The sequence below is a fragment of the Sminthopsis crassicaudata genome, chromosome 5 (assembly GCF_048593235.1).
Source record: "Sminthopsis crassicaudata isolate SCR6 chromosome 5, ASM4859323v1, whole genome shotgun sequence".
NCBI classification, from domain to species: Eukaryota; Metazoa; Chordata; class Mammalia; order Dasyuromorphia; family Dasyuridae; genus Sminthopsis; species Sminthopsis crassicaudata.
The window spans coordinates 285513686-285532446 of NC_133621.1; the positions used below are offsets into that span (position 1 = coordinate 285513686).

The window sequence follows — 18761 nt, forward strand, 5'->3', positions numbered from 1 at the left end:
CTCTATCTTTTATAAACTACTGTGTGATCATGGGAAATCAGTTGATCACTCTCAGCTTTGATTTCCTCATCTGTAACTTGGTAATAATAACAGCTGAGGTTCATGCATACTACAGGATTGTTGTGCATCCGAATATCAGTACTGCAAAAAAGGCATTGCAAAGTATTACGTAGATGTCAATTATTATTATTTTACTTTGGAATATAGTTGCTAAATTAATGGAATAGTAAACCCTAGAAGGACATGTGACAATTTCTCACAATATCCTTGAAGGAGACTTTGGAAAAATGTTGCTATGATTGTGATATATTTAGGTGAATTCAGAACTGGTTGTTATCTGGACCCAAACAGTGTTAAATTATGGATCACTGTCATGGTGGTCACTAGGGGAGTGTCTCAGCACTCTCAATCTTTGGTTCTTTTCTAGTCAACATTTTTTCTCAATGATAAGCATGGTTAAAAAAAAAAAAATTAGTATACCTATCCTGTACTAAGTAGGAAAAGTGGGTGAACTTCATTAACCCTGAAGTAAGACAGATATGGACTTTCATTGGTTTCATCCAATATTTCTGCTTTAATAATAAGCTAAGAACTTAGTGTCTCTTTGTGGCCTTAGTAGAAGCTGTACAACTGAGAAGAATAGTTTAAAAACAAAACAAACCACATGATTGGATGGGGCAGCATTAGTCTTGAAAAAGCAAATGCCAGGGGATGGTAAAGGGTATTTAAGGGTGATGGGGAAGCTGGGCCCAGCCTGCCTTATGAACAAGAAGTGAAGGAGACTGCTTCACAAAAGGGTAGGAAGACCTTGCGCATGTGGCTCATGAAAAGGCAGGTGAAGAGAGGACTCTGGGAACTGAGTATATATCACAACATAGCATTTTCATTTCTTTGCTTGTTTGCTTGAATTTTATTTTTTCTTTCATTTTTTTTTCCTTTTTGATCTGATTTTTCTCTTGCAGCAAGATGATTGTATAAATACGTATGTCTGTAAAAAATAAAATTTTCTAACCAAAAAAAAAAAATCTTTCAAATAAAGATTTCAGTAGATTTTGGGGGGAAAAAAAGAAAGAAAAGACAGCTGAGGTTGAGAGGTGGAACCTGGTCCTTTAGTCCGCCCTAGAAGTTACTACAGTATATCTTGGGACAAATTTTCTGAACTCCACTAACATGTCTGTGCTTTGTAGTGGATGCCTTTTTGTGTTCCCTAGCATCTTCTCTGGGCTTACTTCCCCTTCATGGCCAGGAACATTTATGGAATCCCTCTGTACATCTCCAGCTTCCCCCCACACCTGGAGGTCGATGGATGCTACTGTACTTTTTCAGATAAGGTAGGGACACCCAACCTAAGATAGACTGAGTGACTGCAGGAGCAGCTGCTGTCTAAGGTACCAAGAATAACCCTTAAGGTGCCCCCCCAAAAAAAAACAAAACAAAACAAAAAAAAAACCTCCTTGCACCCAGCTTGGAACTGCTGTACTTTGACAACTGTGGTCATGGCTGTTTGCTTCTTTAACCAGATCTATGATTTTGTCAGTATACGGAACTTTCTCCTATTAAAAAGAATGCTTTTAACTTGCAAAGTAGGTGCCTAAATTTATAGTCTGAAGGACAGAGTAGTAGAATCAAACTAGCCAGTAATAAAAGGCAGGACTTAAGTTCAGCTCTCCATAACAATAGGCAGCCTCTCTCAGTATCTGTATTGAGTTTTACCGTAAGTGAGCTTCCCCTAAACAATCAGTTAATACACTCAACTCATTTTTAAAACTGCCTAAGGGGCAACTAGATGGCACAGTGGATGCCTGAAATCAAGAGGACCTGAGTCAGGCACTTAATATTGTCTAGCTGTGTGACCTTGGACAAGTCACTTAACCCCAATTATCTTAGCAAAAAATAGAAAAGGCATTTGCTCAAAAGATGAGGCCCAAAGATAGTTCCAAAGCCTTTTCTGTTCCCTGTTCCTTAGAAGTGTCTCAAGCTAGGTAGCCTTCCAAGATTGAGATCTCCAGTAAATAGCTAGTAACCTGTGTCCTAAGAGCAAATTCTTTGTTTTAGGTCATTTTCTTTTGTATTTGAGTGATTAGATCTCTTAGAACCCTTCTAGGATATGGAAAGCTTCTGATACATCTCAAAGGGCTTTCTCTTTAGTTCTAAAGTCAGTTCTAAAGTCTTTGTTGCAATGTCTGCCCTTCAATTTTGTTTAGATTTAAATAGGATTAACCTTTACATCTTCCCTAGAGTGACTGATGGGCACATTGTAGATTCAATTACTGCCTGAAGCTGGTTGAAAACTGGCCAGGCCGCTTAAATTGTCAGTAGCCCAGGTAACTCAGCTTCCAGTTACCTATCATTCACAGGCAAATTTATTGACATTCATTACTGGAAAGTAAAATTACAAGTGAGGCTGCTAGGTGGCTAAATGGATAGAGCCCCCTAAGTTTGGAATCAGAAAGACTCATCTTCAGAAGTTCAAATCTAACTCTTAAAAGCCAAGTGGTGCAGTATACCAAGCTCTAGACCTGAAGTTAAGAGAGCCTGAATTCAAATATGATCTTTCCTTCTCCCCTAATTGGGGTTAAGTGACTTGCCCAGGGTCACACAACTAGGACATGTTAAGTGTCTGAGATCACATTTGAATTCAGGTCCTCCTGACTTCAGGGCTGATGCTCTATCCTCTGGGCCATCTAGCTCCCCCCCAAATATCTTTTGACACTATCTGTGAGCAAGTCACTTAATCCTGTTGACTTCAGTTCCTCATCTGTAAAATGTGCTGGAGAAAAACATGGTAAATTATTCCATTATCTTTACGAAGAAAAATCCAAAGAGTTAGACATGGTTGAAATAACTAAACCACAAAATTACAAATCCCTAGTTAAAAAAAAAAAAAAAAAAAAAAAAAAGGCTTCCCTTGACTATTATGAAATTATGAAAATTAGAGCTAAAGCTTTTGTCATAAATGTTGATTTTCTTTAAATACCTCAGTCATGTCCTAATAATCCCAACTCTTCAAACCTTTTCCTACCTTTTTTTTGTCTTCTTATATATTACTTTTCTCCACTCTCCTATAAGCCAGCTATAGGCTTTACTATTTCTCATATCCCATCTCTCTACGCTGGCTGTCCTCAATGCCCCAAACATTGTTATTCTCATTTTTTTGTAATCCCTAGTATCCTTCCAAATTCAGCCCAAATATCGCCTTTCCCTTGAAGATGTTCTGATCCACCTAGCCAATAGTCCCCTCTCTTCCCTTTTATATGTAGTTATATATTTACATGTTGCCTCCCCCATTAGAATGTAATCTCCTTCAGATTGAGACCAATTCACTTTTGTATCCAGTGCTTAGTATAGTTCCTGACATATAGTAGTAGATATTTGACATTTATTAATTGATGATCTTCCATTTTAAATTTGTGTTATTATTTAAAGTTAATATCTATTCTTTTTTATTTTATATTGTCTTTATTGAAAGTTCTCAGAGGCTGTTTACTTTTTCTTCAGTGACACTGCTTTCTCTTTCTTGAAGGCATTTCTGATAGGCACAGTCGGTCCTGTGAGCTGGCTTGCCAACTTGAGTTCTTCAGTAGAACCATCTCCCCTCTTGGGTGCAGATGGTTTCCTTGGGAAGAGAATCAGTTTGGAATGATTTTCTTTCAGTCGATGCACATTTGCCTGCAGAGATTCTGTATTCTTATTTTAGGGATGAGGATCCACAGAGAAACCAATGGTCCGTGCCACTTTTTCATGGATGCCCGCCACTAGAAGTTCTTCAAAGCTGAATCCTCTACCAGCACATACTTTGGTATGGTGTGGGATAGTAGGGCACCTCCAGTGGGCCCAATGCTAGGTGAGGAGCAATTTGACAGGCTTTTGCTTGGTGGGCCTTCTGCCTTCTGATCTTCCTGGCTGGCTGGTTAAATTATGTGGCAACTCATCTTTGCCCATCTTTTGGAAATGGAGCTTCAGAATCATGTCTTTTCGGTTGGGCACCATAGCTGCTTAGAGCCCTCCTCGTAGGTACCTCAGCAGAGCTGAAAGGAAAGAAGCGTTAATATCCATTCTTAATAATTGTATGTATAAGTCCATTCTCCAACTGATAGAGATTATGAAGACAATTTTCAGAAGGAATTAAAGCCATTTCTAATCAATGAAAAAATGTTCTACATCACTATTAGAGAAATGCAAATTCAGACAACTCTGAGGTACCATTACACATCTTTCAGATTGGCTAAAATGACAGAAAAATATGATCATGTTGCAGGGGATGTGGGAAAACTGGGACACTAACACATTGTTGGTGGAATTGTGAATTGATCTAATCATTTTGGTAAGCAATTTGAAACTATACCCAAAGGGCTATAAGGCTGTGATATCCTTTGATCCCCAGTGTCTCTATTAGACCTGTATCCCAAAAAGATCATTAAAAAGGAAAAAGAATTCACATGGACAAAAACTGTTTATAACAGCCCTTTTTGTAGTGGCAAGAAACTGGAAAGTGAGTGGATGTTCATCAGTTGAGGAATAGCTGAATAAGTTATGGTATATGAATATAATAGTATATTATTATTCTATAAAAATGATCAGCAGACTGATTTTGGAAAGGCTTAGAGAGACTTACATGAACTGATGCTAAATGAATGGAGCAAAACCAAGAGAACATTGTACAAGGCAACAATAAGATTATGTGATGATCAATTCTGATGGACTTGGTTCTTTTCAACAATGAGGTGATTCAGGCTACTTCCAAAGGTCTTGTGATGGAGACAGCCATCTGCATGCAGAGAGAGGACTGTAGGATCAGAGTGTGGATCACAACACAGTATTTTCACCTTACCTTTTTTTGCTCTTGCTTGTTTGCTTTTTTCTTTCTCATTTTTTCCCTTTTGATCTGTTTTTTCTTGTGCCACATGATAAATGTGGAAATATGTTTAGAAGAATTGAACATGTTTAACCTATATTGGATTACTTGCTGTCTAGGGGAAGGAAGTGGGGGGAAGGAAGGGAGAAAAAAATTGGAACATAAGGACTTGCAAGGGGGAATGTTGAAAATAAAAAGCTATTTTTTAAAAAAGCAAAGAAAAAGCTATCATTAAAAAAAAAAAAAAAATGTGTATACATCCCAGAAGGCTTAAACAAATATCACAAGGGAAGGAACCATGTTTTTATTATTTGCACCCCATTCTTATATTTGTACACACCATGAGAGCTTAAATAAAGCCATTAATGATTACATTTGGAGAAACTAAATGGTATTAGAGATGGTATAATCTAGGAGCAGCAAGGGGGCCAGTGGATAGAGCATCAGGTCTGAAGTCTGGAGACTCACTTTCCTTAGTTCAAATCTGGTCATAGATTTTTAGTAGTTGTGTGAACCTAGACAAATCACTTAATCCTGTTTGCCTCTGCTTCTTATCTATAAAAGTAGCTGGAAAAGGAAGTGACAAACCCTTTTAGTACCTTTGCTGGAAAGAGAAGGAAAGAAAGGAGGGGAGGGAGAATTAGGGTTAGGGTTCATCTTCTGTGTACCCAGCCTCCACTTAAGCACCTCATTACGTAGAGACACTCCCTTCTAGGTGGGGTATCCTGTTAAAATGTTTTTCATTCTATTGAATGAAAGATTCCCTGTAAATTTCATTTACTGCCCTAACCCTTTGCTCCAAGTTTAATACCTCTCCCATTCTGCTTTCCCATCACTGTAGATACAGGCAACCAGCCAAAGCAATTGGAAAGTTGTTTCCATGTTGGATACTTTATTCTGAAATTTTTAATTTAATGACATGTTAGGTTGAATATCCTTTTTCTGAGAGGGCCCTACCTAATGTCTTAGGTGATGTCTTGACTTGCCTGTGAATTAGATTTAAATGAACCAGAGTTGCACAAAGTGGTCAGCCTTGCTTTCTCTCTATGGCAAGACTTAAGCCAAGATGAAGTCTTCATCTGCTTGAGGTAGACCCACCCACCCACCATTGACAGGTTTTAGGCCCATTGTTCCCTCAGCCTGGTTTAGCCGGTCTGCTAAGATGTGCGGCTTCTTGGGATCACAGGTGAAAGCAGACATCCAAGGGAGATAAGCAGCCCTGAAGAGGGCTCAGCAGTCCTTACAGGAGGTGCTAGTCCTCGGAATACCTGTCATATTGGTGCAAAGATTAAGAAGTTTTTAATAGCTATCACTTTAGGAAGCCCCATGGGGAGGGTTTTGTTAGGATTACAACTTTTTGCTACAGAAATCCTCATCGTGACTTATTTTGCAACTGGACAATCACAAAGGCTGTAGCTAAACAAGCATGGGGCCACCCTTGTGGTCACATTTTAAATCATCTAAAACAGGCGAATGAACTTTTGCTTCTGCCATGAAGGGACCTGAGAGACATCTGCTCTATGTTTATATAGCTAAACTAGAGTTTTTCTTTGTGTTCCATAGACCTGTCTGTTGGCCTTAAAGGCATTCTACTGTATCTATTCAAAGAATTGTCTGGCTCAATAGGTGAGTTTTGTCCCCAGGGGAATAGCAGCAGGCTAATTCTGGGAATTAACCAGCAGGCAAATTTCCTGACAAAAAAGAGTCCTTGCGAAACATCTGTAGTTTGTTAGTCCAAAACCAAAATTATTCTATCAAAAGAGCTTTCTGGGGCAGCTAGATGGTGCAATGGATAGAGCAATGGATAGATTTTAAGTCAGGAGGATGTGAGTTCAAATTTGACCTCAGTCACTTAACACTTCCTAGCTGTGTGACTCTAAGCAAGCCACTTAACCCCAGCCTCAGGAAAAAAAAAAAAAAAAAAAAAAAAAAAAAAGCTTTCTGTATCAAAACTAGAGAGAAGCAGGATTTCAGGAAAGTTATCAAGCTTTAGCAGTAATAATATTTAATATTCCAACAACCCAATAAATAGTACAAGTGTTAGTCCCATTTTACGAATATGAAAACTGAGTCTCAGAGATTAAATGACTTATCCATAGTCACACAGCTAATAAACACTGAAGACTAAACTCTCTACCGGGCATCATGATGACTTCATCCTATTGGCTCCCAAAATTTCCATATTCCTGGCCCCCATCCCACCAGGAATTTTCTCCAGAGATTTCATTATCTGTGGCCTGTCCCCCTGGCCCAATGCCTTCATGATATCAGATAACAGAAAACAGGGCCCCTTCTCAGACAGTGAACACCAGCTTTATTTAATCTTTACAAACTATGCAGGGTCAGAAGTTAAATTGATGATCATCCAAAGGGAAATAAAGAAAAACATGGTGGGTCACACATTACAAACAGTTATATAGCAGGTTCAGTATAAAGAATGTCATCAGAGAAATATATGACCAAAGCCAAATGGGCCAGTCTCATAGCAACAGGAAGCAGCAACTCGTGGACTGCACACATGCTCCTTTGGTATCCATGGAATGGCAAGAGAATGTGAGGAAGGAAGGCCCTGCACACTGGGTAAATCCCTCCGTGGCAGTGTTATGTAAAAGAACATGGACAAGAGTAATACAGGATAGAGAAGTGCGAAAAGACAACTTGGGCTGGAAGAATGGGCTCCTGATGCGTCCACTCGTTTTTTTTGCATTTGATCCTGCCTGAGTTGAGCTGTTTCCTGAGCTTAGTTTTCCAGTGAGAAAATTCCTTTCAACATCTTTTCATTCCTATCATGACCATTTTGGTCCATATAAATTACCCAGGTGGGGGGGAAAGACCAAAAGGCACTGGGTAATTTTTATCCTATTATCCTGTCCGTGATATAGTTGATGAACATCCCTTTAGGATCATTATCACTTATTTTCCAAGATAATTCAATTATTTTGAAAATATACTTTTTTCTGTGAATGTGTTGTTTATGTTCTGGATTAAAAGTTTGGCAAGGACCCTTGACCTTGACCTGAAGGTTTACGGCCGACTGTATACAGTATTAGATTTAGATTAGTCTATAAAGTAGACTTTATTAGTTAACTATATCTTTTAATGGGTCTTTGATTCTGTCATTTTTTATTCATTTTAAAACTTGAGCTCTTTCAAATTACAAACTTGGGCTACACACAACTTAAGGTGCCACTCTAATGATGGGATACACAGGAAATGAGTTTGGAGCTCTAAGGCTTTTTTATTTTTATTTTTTTAAAACTCGGCTTTGTTTGGAACCATCAGTTGCTCAAAATCCTGCATATCTAAATGTTGTGGATATTAAGAGGAAAATTTAATATAGTCTTGCCAGAAGTTGAAGAGTACTAACTAGGAAGAACTTCAAGCTGGGAGTTGGAATTTTTCCAGTAATTTTTTCTAAAAATGTTTTATTGAAGCTTTTAAAAATTAATAATCACATCCCAATATAACCCACACAGAACCCCTGCTAATGACAGCTAACACAAAATGCTTTCCATGTGTCATCTTATTTGTCACAACAGTGTTGAGATAGGAGATAGTGGTGACTTTTATAAAAGAGGAAACTGAAGCTGAAGGTTAAATAATTTGCTCAGGGTTACACAGCTAATAAGTGTGTAAAGCAAAATTGGAACTCATCTTTCTGGCTCCAAGTTTTACACACAATTTATCATGTTCATTAACCACATATTTGCTGCTTACCCATGGTTTATCTTTATAAAAAGCGATTTTTCATCATTAGCCCTTTAGAATTCTGATACCTAAAGTTTTGCTTTTCTTCAATTTTTGAGATTAATGTTGCTTTCGCCTTAATTCTTCTAAAGTCTTCTCAGTTTCCCCCCAACCATTCCCCAATGCTGGGGAGCCCAATTTGTTTACAGTTGTTTTGTTAACTAAAAGTGTGCTAAGAAATTATGAAATGGAGGCTTCCGAAACCTTCTTTGGATTTATTCCCAATAGGAGGATCTCTGGATCAAAGAGGTTAGGATCTTGAAGCCAGTGTTTTTATTTTTGTTGCTGGAGTTCCTGTGCCTGAGAGGCAGCTCAGATCTGAGTCAGAAGATCTGGGTCCAAATTTCACCTCTGATAGGCAGTGATCATGTGACCCTAGACAAGTCACTGATCTCAGTGTTCTGAACCAAATGTATCAAACCTAAACAGACACAGGTTCATTAAAATCTCTAAATGGAGGCTCCTTCTTTTAGAATTTAAGTTCCTTGGGAGGTTTACTTTTTCATTTTTATTCTCTAACTTCTCAGTGCTTAATTCAAGAAAACTCCCTCTATCCACGTAGATCAGTTATTGTGCAACAATTTATTTTGGAAAATAGGTAATCCTTTTAAGACTATACTTTTGTGAAAACAGACCAACTGCGGTAGAGGAAGTTTCTTTATGTAAAAGTTCCCTATATCAATGAAATTGCAGGCGCTGGTCCGCTAGTGCAGCATTTCCCCAAGAAGGGTATTTAGCTTTGCATCCATCCTCTCCTCACATTTACTTTGGGACCACTTTGACCGATATCATGACCAGCATCCATCCAAGGTGCACTTCTGGACGTGTGCCGGCTGCTAGCCCTTCTGAACCTCTAGGCACCCCAGTAAGTGGCACGGATGCTTCCTTTGGGGAGGGGGGCAGGGAGAAGGGCCCTGTCCTTTTGGATTTAGTAATGTGGCTGTGTCCAGACTGAGGGAAAGTTAAAAAAAAAAAACAAACAAAAAACTTTAGTAACTATTTCCACATAATTGGTTTCCTCTCTGATACTAGGTATTTAGTACACTTAAAGTCACTGTTCTGAAATAGGGTCACAAGCCTAGTGTCGGTCCCTCCCCTCCTCCTCCCGAGCTCTGCCTGGTCTGGTCAGGGTCTAGGCCTTGGAGCCCCTTCCAGCCAGTACATACCCCACCCCTTAATCTGGCCTCAGACACCGACTAGCTGGGTGGCCTTGGACAAGTCACTTCTGTGCCTCAGTTTCCTCATCTGTAAAATGGAGGGGTTAGACTAGACGGCCAGTCTCAGGGCTGTGATCTAGAGTCAAAATGACTGTACTCAGCACACAATAGGCGCTAAACAAATAGTAAATTAATGAAAAAAGCCCTTTCTATCTCTAGACCTTTGTCTCTACGATCTCACGGCGTACAACCGTACTCTGCTCGGTTCCCTCATGTGTAAAATAGCACTTCAACAGAGCCAAAGGAGGACCCTGAGCTCCCTTCCCTTGGGTCTGGGGTGTCACTCGCCCTCCCTTAGTTCCGGGAGCCCTTACATTCCGAGCCTCGGTTTCTCCAACTGTAAAAGGGGTAGTGGCCGTCATCTATCAACCACCCTATGGTCGCCGATCACGGTCAAAATCACATCGCGCTCGGCAGAGAAGCTGGGCAGGGTTAGAACCGCGCGGCCCGGCCACAAGCAACCGCTCCAGCCCGGGCGCCTTTCAAACTGCGTGTCTCGAGGTTGGCTCCGCTGGCAGCGCCTCTAATGGAACCCGCGCGCGGCGGCGACCAATAGGCGTTACGCTTCCTGCAGCCGCCGGCCAATGGCGAGGCGCCTTCTTGGGGCGTGGGCGACGCGGGCGTCTCTCGGCGCTCGCCCGGACCGTGAGTGTGTGCGAGTGTTAGAGGCAGAGCTGAGCTGCTGGGGCTGGGCGCGCATAGCCGGGCTTCCTGCAGCCTCTAGCTCCTGCTCTGACCGCCCGAGCACCGGGCGCCCTTCCCGAAAGGCCCGAGGCCGCCGAGGAGCACGCGTGCGGGGCCCAGGGAAGAGCGCGGGGCAGCCGCCGAGGAGATGCCCGAGTTCCTGGAGGACCCGTCGGTGCTGACGAAAGACCGGCTCAAGAGCGAGCTGCTCGCCAACAATGTGACGCTGCCGGCGGGCGAACAGCGCAAGGACGTCTACGTGCAGCTCTACCTGCAGCATCTCACGGCGCGCAACCGGCCCCCGCCACCACCCGCTCAGCCCCCGCCGCCGGCTCCGGCCGCCAACAGCCGCGCGCCCCCGGACTTCTCCAGCGACGATGAGCGCGAGCCCACGCCGGTGCTGGGCGCTGCGGGCCGCGGGCGAGGAGGAGGCGCCGCCGCTGGAAGGGTACGGACCCCCTCCCCTCCCCCCGCCGGGACCCAGGACCCCCCGCTACCCTGGGAGGGACCCCTCCACCTCCAGTCTCCACTCCCCGCTATGCAGACTGTCCTCGGTGGAGAAGGGCGGGCCTTGTCTCTGAACCTCCTCCCCCCGGGGTACGGAGAGTTCCCTTCCCCCCGCCTTGACAAAGCCCCGTGTCGTCTTCCCATTCTCTTCCCCGCCCCCACTGGCGGAGGGCTCCCTCCCCCCGCCGGCGTGACCGATATTGGCCCTTTGTGGCCGAGGAAGCGAGTTCCTGCCCCAACTGGGGCCTCAGTTTCCCCTGGGGGGGCTTCCATCTAGGACGCTCCGGAGCCGTCGTAAACTGGGGGTGGGCGGGCTCCGGACTTTACGAGCCGGGATCTCAGTTTCTCTAGCTGTAAGTGAGGGGTTTGGGAAAGAGCAGCTCTGCGGACACGGTTCTGTGGGCCTCAGTTTTCTGGTCTGTAAAACGTGAGGTTTGGGGCGCCGCGAGCTCTAGGAAGACCCCGAGTGAGTTGGTGTCGTGAGGTGCCGTTTTCGGGGGGGCACCGTCTCTAAGGTTGGGGAGTCCAGAGTCACCTGACTTTCCGCGGCTGGGAGCCCGCTCACTTTAGTGGGGAAGGGGGAGATTGTTCCGAGCCCATGGCAGGACGGGGGAGCGGCAAGGGGGTGCAACCTCTCTGGGGCGGTGCGGGGGGCGTCCGTCCCGCCGCGCTGTCGCCTTTTCCCGCTTTCCTAACTGCGGGGCCGGGCTCGGAGCGCGCCCTGCAGGGCGCTGGGCGAGCTGCGGGCTCCGGACGCCAGTTTAAAATCGAGCTCCGAAATTCCCGCCTTTTTACACCCCCGCCTGCCCGAGCGCTGGGAGGTCTGCGGTTTATTTTTAAAAAGTATTTCTGCAGAAATCGCATGGCTCTGCTCGAAAGCCGAGCTTGTGGGAAGCTCCTTTCTTTTGGTGTTTGAAATGGCAGAGTTGGACAAGACTCAGGGAGCTTCCTGGGATGACCTAGTGGAACGGGAATCCCTCAGAGGAGAGTGGTCCTTTACCTTAAGACCCCTCCCAGAAGAGGCCCCCACCTGCACACGCCTTCCCCTCCCATCTGGACCCATTGAAAGGGACCTATAAATAGGACTGTTTACCTGTGCAAAGAAAAGGGCTGAATTCCGAAGCTGAACCCCATTTAGTCCTTCGGGATGATGTTCTAACAGTTAAATGCAGTTCTCCCAAAGTGGCCAGTGGAGTTCTCCTGGGGTGAAGGCAAAGGACTTCTTGAGTTGTATCACAATATACAAATGAATGAAAAGGTTAGGGTAGCCTAGTAAAGTTTCACAGTTCATCCTGGAATTAGAAATTAAAAATACACTGCTTTACTCCTCAATAAGGATTATACATTTGAATAAGGCCGTCTGTTACATTTAAAAATAATATTTGGAGAAGTCCGTATTTGATCACTGAAGTGCTCTCAATTTTATAGGAAGTGAAGTTTTCTTTCAGTACTTCAATATCAACACTTAAAGATCTAGAATTTTGTCACCAACAAGCATTTATAAAGTGCTCTCTATTTTTAACTCTGTGTTAGGAACAGGGGTACAAGAGACAACAATGAACTAGCCCCTCTTGACTTCCCAGGAATTTACATTTTATTGGTGGTTTAATAGTGTTGAGTTTTGCCACTCAAATCTCTCTTGAATTTAGCAAAATTGGCTCTTTTGTGATGGTGGTCTTATCAGAAGGCCCCTGGCTTCTAAACTGGCTGGCTTGGAAGTAGCTTTCACTGAGGTGGCATTCAACTACCTTCATGCCACAATGAAGAGTAGACTGGGCTTCTTCATTGGAGAGATTTTATAAACTAATAGCAACTTGTAAAAAGTTTAAATTATTTCTTAAAACAGACAATAAATCTTAAAGTGAGTAAACATTTTTTTTAATTATTAAAACTTTTTACAAAACATGCATGGAAAATTTTTCAACATTGATCCTTGAAAAACTTTCTGTTCCAAATTTTTACCACCTCCTCATCCCCTTCCCTAGATGGCAGGTAGTACAATATGTACTAAATATTAGATGGGGTTTTTAGATCCACAAAATTATCTGTGTTTTTTATTGACCCAAAACGGTTCTTTATTGGTTATAATCTGTATTTTATTTAACTGCTCTGCTGATAAGCATAATCTCATTAGATAACTTATCTTCCCAATATAAAGAATATATTCTTTTTTTTGTATTTTTTTTTTAATAAATCTTTTTATTTTCAAAACATGCATAGATAATTCTCAACATTCATCCTGGCCAGGAAAAAAAAAATCCTTCCCCTAAATAGCAAGTAATCCAATACATGTTAAACTTGTGCAAAAAGAATATCCTAATATATGTTCTGGGCTCAGTAAAATCAAAGTGCATGGTTCTTAACATTTAAGAAGTTAAATGTTAAAAATAATAAAAAAAAAATAATTTAATAAATAATAGTTAATTCAAATAAATTAACTAATTTAAACAAATAAAGTTAATTTTAAGTTAAAGTAATTGCAATAATTGTTTGGTCCACAAGTATGATTTTTTTTTTTTAGCTATTTAACATCTGTTAAAGTAAATTAGAAATGCTGAAACATTACATAGTATAATACCTCGTATATATACCAGCACCAGAAAACGAGCTGTTTTCCAACTCCAAGTAAATGAATATTTTTGATAGAAGTCTTTCTGTCTTCAAATATCATTTTGCCCATTCTTTATGATTTGTGGAAATGAATGATGCAATGAATGGAAAGGGCATTAAACTTGGAATTAATATCACTCTGTTCTTAAAAAGAAACTAAATTAAATTTGGTTCTTTGATTTTTGTTATTTGGTAGTGGTTTTATTAATACTGTTTCCAAAAGGAGTTGTTGCTTCTGTTATATGCCCACTTTGCCACCTACGTTTAACCTAGTTGCAGACCTTTCAGACAAATTCTTATTCTTTGAATTGTTCAAAATAACTATAAATGATATGTCAGGAGAGAGACACACACAGAGAGAAACTTGGAGATTTTAAAAAGATTAAAAGCTGGAAGCTGCTACTTAGACATCCAAATAGAGATGTCCAATAGATGGTTGTGCAGAGCTGGAGATGCAGAGGAGCCATTTCAGTGGTGGTTGTGGTGGACGTGTCATAAAGTTATATGTGTTCGTAGATGTTCATTAATGAACAGGTACTCCCTTGCTGCATTCTTGAGCAAGTAAAGTAATAGCTTTTGAAGGTGGGTTTTTATTTATTAATTTATTTATTTTTTCTTTCCAATATAAGTGAAAATTTATTCTTAGTAGACCAAACAGTTTTCTCCTTGCAGATTGTACTGTTTATTTTTTTTTGTATATGATTGACTTTATGAGAGAAATGTTGGGAATGAAAGAAAAATTTATTTAAATTTCCAGTTATCACTATCCTCTGTATTTTCTTAAATATCTTTAATATGTTATCAGAGGAAGATATTTGCATATTGAGAGCTTGGTTTTAAAAGGCAGCAGTTAGCTTTGGTTTGTATTTTATATTGTCTGCAGTTAGGATCATCTCAGTATTTCTAGGTGTTGAATTATCAAGATAGTGACTAAATTAAACCTTTATGTGCAAATTACGAAATATATTCCTAATATTTAGACTTGAGTGGTATGCCATTGCCCTTCTCTCATGAAAATAATAATACAATTTTGACTACTTGGAAATCAGCAAAACTGTTTCCTTGAAAATATATGTGCTAAATTTTAGCACACTTGTGAATTGATAGCATTTTGCAGTGTTTTATTTCAAGACCTCACTAGAATGAAACCTCTATAAATAGCATCAAGGCCATGCTTTCCAGATTGCTATCCTAAGAATTGTAAGGATATTGCTATTGAGTACTTTTCTGGGGTGTTCATAATGGTATGGGCCATTGTGATTGGTGGACTTAAAAAAGAAAACCCAAACACCTATTTCAGATGACCATCACCAGTACCATTTTAGATTTTAGAATTTGGATGAAGTGTAGGTATGAAGAATTAAATTGGGACAAGAAAGATAAAAGGAACTGAGAAAAATTTACGTTATCTAATAAACGTTATTTATATAATATAAATATTTCTCTAAAAATGAGGAAAGCAAGATGGTGTTTTGAGAAAGTGGAATGTAATAGAAGCTTTATGTTCAAAGTGCTAGATATGTAGTTTATACTATGTATATTTACATTTTTTAAGAGAAGGATGGAAACAAGGATTTATTAAGCACCCACTATGCGCCAGTTCCTTCACTTTATAAATATTATCTCTTTAATCTTCACAACTACTCTAGTAGGATAGCTACTATTAAATAATTTCCATTTTACAATTGAGAAATTGAGGTTTCCAGCAGTTAAGTGATTTGGCCAGATTCATAAAACTAGTGTCTGAAGCCTTATATGAATCCAGGTCCAACTAAAAACTCATGGCACCACCTAGCAAGTTTTTCTACATATTTATTGCATCTCTACTGACTGACAAGGGAATAGTAGATTTTTGACCAGCATTCAAAATGAACTGGAGATAATTATTTATGGCTTGTTTACTTTTGACCTCTTCCCTTGACTGACAAGTGTTTTAAAAACAATACTTGCTTTGTGGATTGTTTCCAACAAAAGCTTGAAAAAGAAAGTAGTGCAGTTTATTTTGGTGAACTGAGTATTTACAACTCATCTTTTATGAAGTAATATTCAGTGCTAGTTATGTACAAAGCAAAATGCCAGAAGCTGGAGATGAAAAGTTGAGATAAAAGATGCTAAGCTTTCTAGCTAATATTGGGGTATTTGATACAAACCTATCACTTGTGTGAATCACGGATACTCCCTCTACTGGTACATTTCTCTGTAACTCCTTTTTCTTCCTGGAGTAGACACTACAGGGCCATTTCTTTGAAAAGCAGTAAATTTTAACATTAGAAAACATCGGTACACTTTAGTCACTCCCAGTAAATCTTAATTGTTTTGTTATTGAATATTGTCATTTTATAAAAGTTTTGGTATTTTGTGTTGATGCATTTTGCTGTTATTTGCATTGTAGGTCTCTCCCTTCAAATGAGTATAATTTATATAACACTTTCAGGGTATATTCCCAACATTGAAATTAATTGGATTAAAGAGGTGTGTGTTTGTGCTGCTGCCAAATTGCTCTCTATGAGAGAGATCTGTTTATAATTCCATCAGCATTCAGTAAAAGTCATTATTTGTTTTTATTTAGTCTTACCAGTTGAATGTGAATTGGCCACTTTTTGATACTAGGGTTTTTTCCCAAGTGATTATTAATATAATATTTTTAATATATGCTATATATATATAAATTATGTGTTATGTATTATAATAAACTCCCTTGACTATTTAGCCATTGAGGACTGGTAGTAGACTTTGTAAATTTTCAATTTGCTTTTGTTTTTTAGATATCGTTTTTATATATTACTTTGATAACTTTCCCCTGTTTGTTTGTTTGTTTTATCTACAGATCAAATTTCTACAGATTTTTACATTATGAAGTGAATAAGCATATCTTTTATTTCTACTGTTCCCTTCTATTAGTTTAATAGAAAGTTACCTATTGTCTTCTAATAACAGTTATGTCCCTTAGTTGTGGCCGTTGTAATAGTGATATCCATTATTAAAGTAAATTAGAAATGCTGAAACATTACCTAGTCTAATACCTCCTTTATATAACAGCATCAGAAAATGATTTATTTTACAACTCTAAACAAATGAATATTTTTGGTAGAAGTCTTTCTATTTTGAATATAATTTTGCCTGTTCTTTATTTGTCGAAATGAGTGGTGTAATGAATGGAAAGGGCATTAAACTTGGAGTTAATAACACTCTGGTATTATCCCTGTTCTTAATGTGGTAAATCCATAAATTCTGTTTCAATTTCTTTAATTATAAATGGAGGTAGTGAAGAAAACACTTTGTAAATTATGAAGTATCATGTAAAAGTGAACTGTTTTGTCAGCTGACTATCTTTATTTGTGTTTAAAATAAGAATAAATGGGTTTAGAATGAAGGCCTGAGAGATTAATAAGATTATATATTTAGAGCTGGAAATGACCTTAGAGGTCAACAAAGCCTTTAATTAATAAATGAGGAAACTGAGGGCCCAAAGAGGTTAACAGAAATCTAAGTAATTAGTAAAATACATAGATCACTTTTTTTAAAACTTTAATTCTTTTTTAATTAACAAGTATTTTCTTTTCACTCCTCTTCCTCTCTCCCCTCCCCTTGAAAAAAAGAGAGAGAAAGAAGCAAAATTCCAATGTAACACATTCACAGTGAACAAAACACATTTCATATTGACCATATCCAGAAATTTTTGTCTCCTTCCTGCTTCATCACTGGTCACTATACTAGCTTACAATTGCTACTCTGTTTAAATTATTTTCCTGGTTCTCTTCCTTTCACTCTACCAGTTTTTACAAGTCTTCGCAAGGTTCTCTTTCATCATTTTCTTTTTTTGTATCTTATGTTTATACTTGATGTTTCCTAATTCCCAATATTGTGGTTGATATTGGAGGAATGACTATAAGATGAGTGAAATTTACTGTGGTAAAGTTCCAATAAGCTTTCTGATGGTTTTTATTGTTTTTTGTTTTTTAATGTGTGGACCCAGGCAAAAGAATTGACTTGGTATATTCTCAAAAGATGTTTGACGTTAGAGGACTGGATTCAAATCACAATTTCATAAACTGGCTTTTGTTGGACAAATCATTGAACTTCACTGGGTTTTTGTTTCCTTATCTGTAAAAGATAAGAATATTGGACTGGATGTTGTATCCCTAACATCTTTGAGTGGGTGATCCTAACTCTTAAAGCTATAAATACATAAATATGACTTTTAGAAAAAAATACCTAACAATACAGATTACAGTTTTTTTTAAGACTCTCCTTTTTATTAAATTTGAAAATGAGAGTAGCCTAAATTTTTAAGATATGAAATGAGACTTTTAAAAATAAACAACAAGGGCAGCTAGTAGTGCAGTAGAAAGAGCACCAGCCCTGAACTCAGGAGGACCTGAGTTCAAATGTGACCTCATAATTAACACTTCCTAGCTGTGTGGCCCTGGGCAAGTCACTTAACCCCAGTTGCCTAAGCAAAAAAAATAAATGATAGCTCAAATATTTAGATGTGTCATCATCTTCAAATCATTTCAAGAGTTTATACTGGAATAATGCTACTAATGTTCAACGTTTTTGTAGGTTTTTAAAAATTTCAGTAAACAAGCAATTAATTTTATTTCCCTCTTCTCTTCCATTGTGGTGGGGAGAATAAAACACTTGTAATAAATATGTAGAGGCTAGCAAAATAAATTTCCAGTTTTCACATTCCTTTGAATATTTTCTTTCATTCAAAATTGCCTTTTACTTAGAAGTTAATTTGAAGTCTGGTGAATGAGATGAGTATGTAGGATCAAAGATACAGAGCTAGAAAAGATTTTTTAAAAACCATTGAATCATTCCTTTATATATAAAGGAAACTGAGGCACAAAGATTAAGTGATTTGCCCTAAATCACATAGTAGCTTAGTCACATGTATGAACTAGGATTTGAACTTCAATTTAATGCACTATTCACTGCCATTCTTGCCTTATACTAACAGCTCAAATATTTAGTCTTTTTTAAAGTTTTGCAAAGCACTTTACATTTATTAGTGAAGTAAGTACTATTTCAGTTTTACAAATGAGAAAATTTGCTGAGATTAGTTGAGTTGTCTAAGATCACACAGAAATGTTTTAACTCAGATCTATCTTAACTCCCAGTCCATCCCTTTCAATCTC

At 39.2% G+C, this 18761-nt stretch overlaps 1 protein-coding gene and 1 pseudogene across 3 annotated transcripts in view; one reads left to right on the forward strand and one right to left on the reverse strand.

Moving 5' to 3' along the window:
• Positions 1-3407: 3407 nt before the first annotated feature.
• On the reverse strand, positions 3408-4900 carry LOC141544793 (large ribosomal subunit protein eL13 pseudogene; annotated as a pseudogene).
• Positions 4901-10428: 5528 nt separating this feature from the next.
• Positions 10429-18761, forward strand: part of TMPO (thymopoietin) — a 33669-nt gene continuing 25336 nt past the window's right edge. For all 3 annotated transcript variants that reach the window (XM_074271336.1, XM_074271337.1, XM_074271335.1), the window contains exon 1: positions 10429-10951. In XM_074271336.1, the coding sequence (XP_074127437.1) occupies positions 10652-10951 (300 nt within the window). In that variant the 5' untranslated portion in view covers positions 10429-10651. The remainder of the gene's footprint in view (positions 10952-18761) is intronic.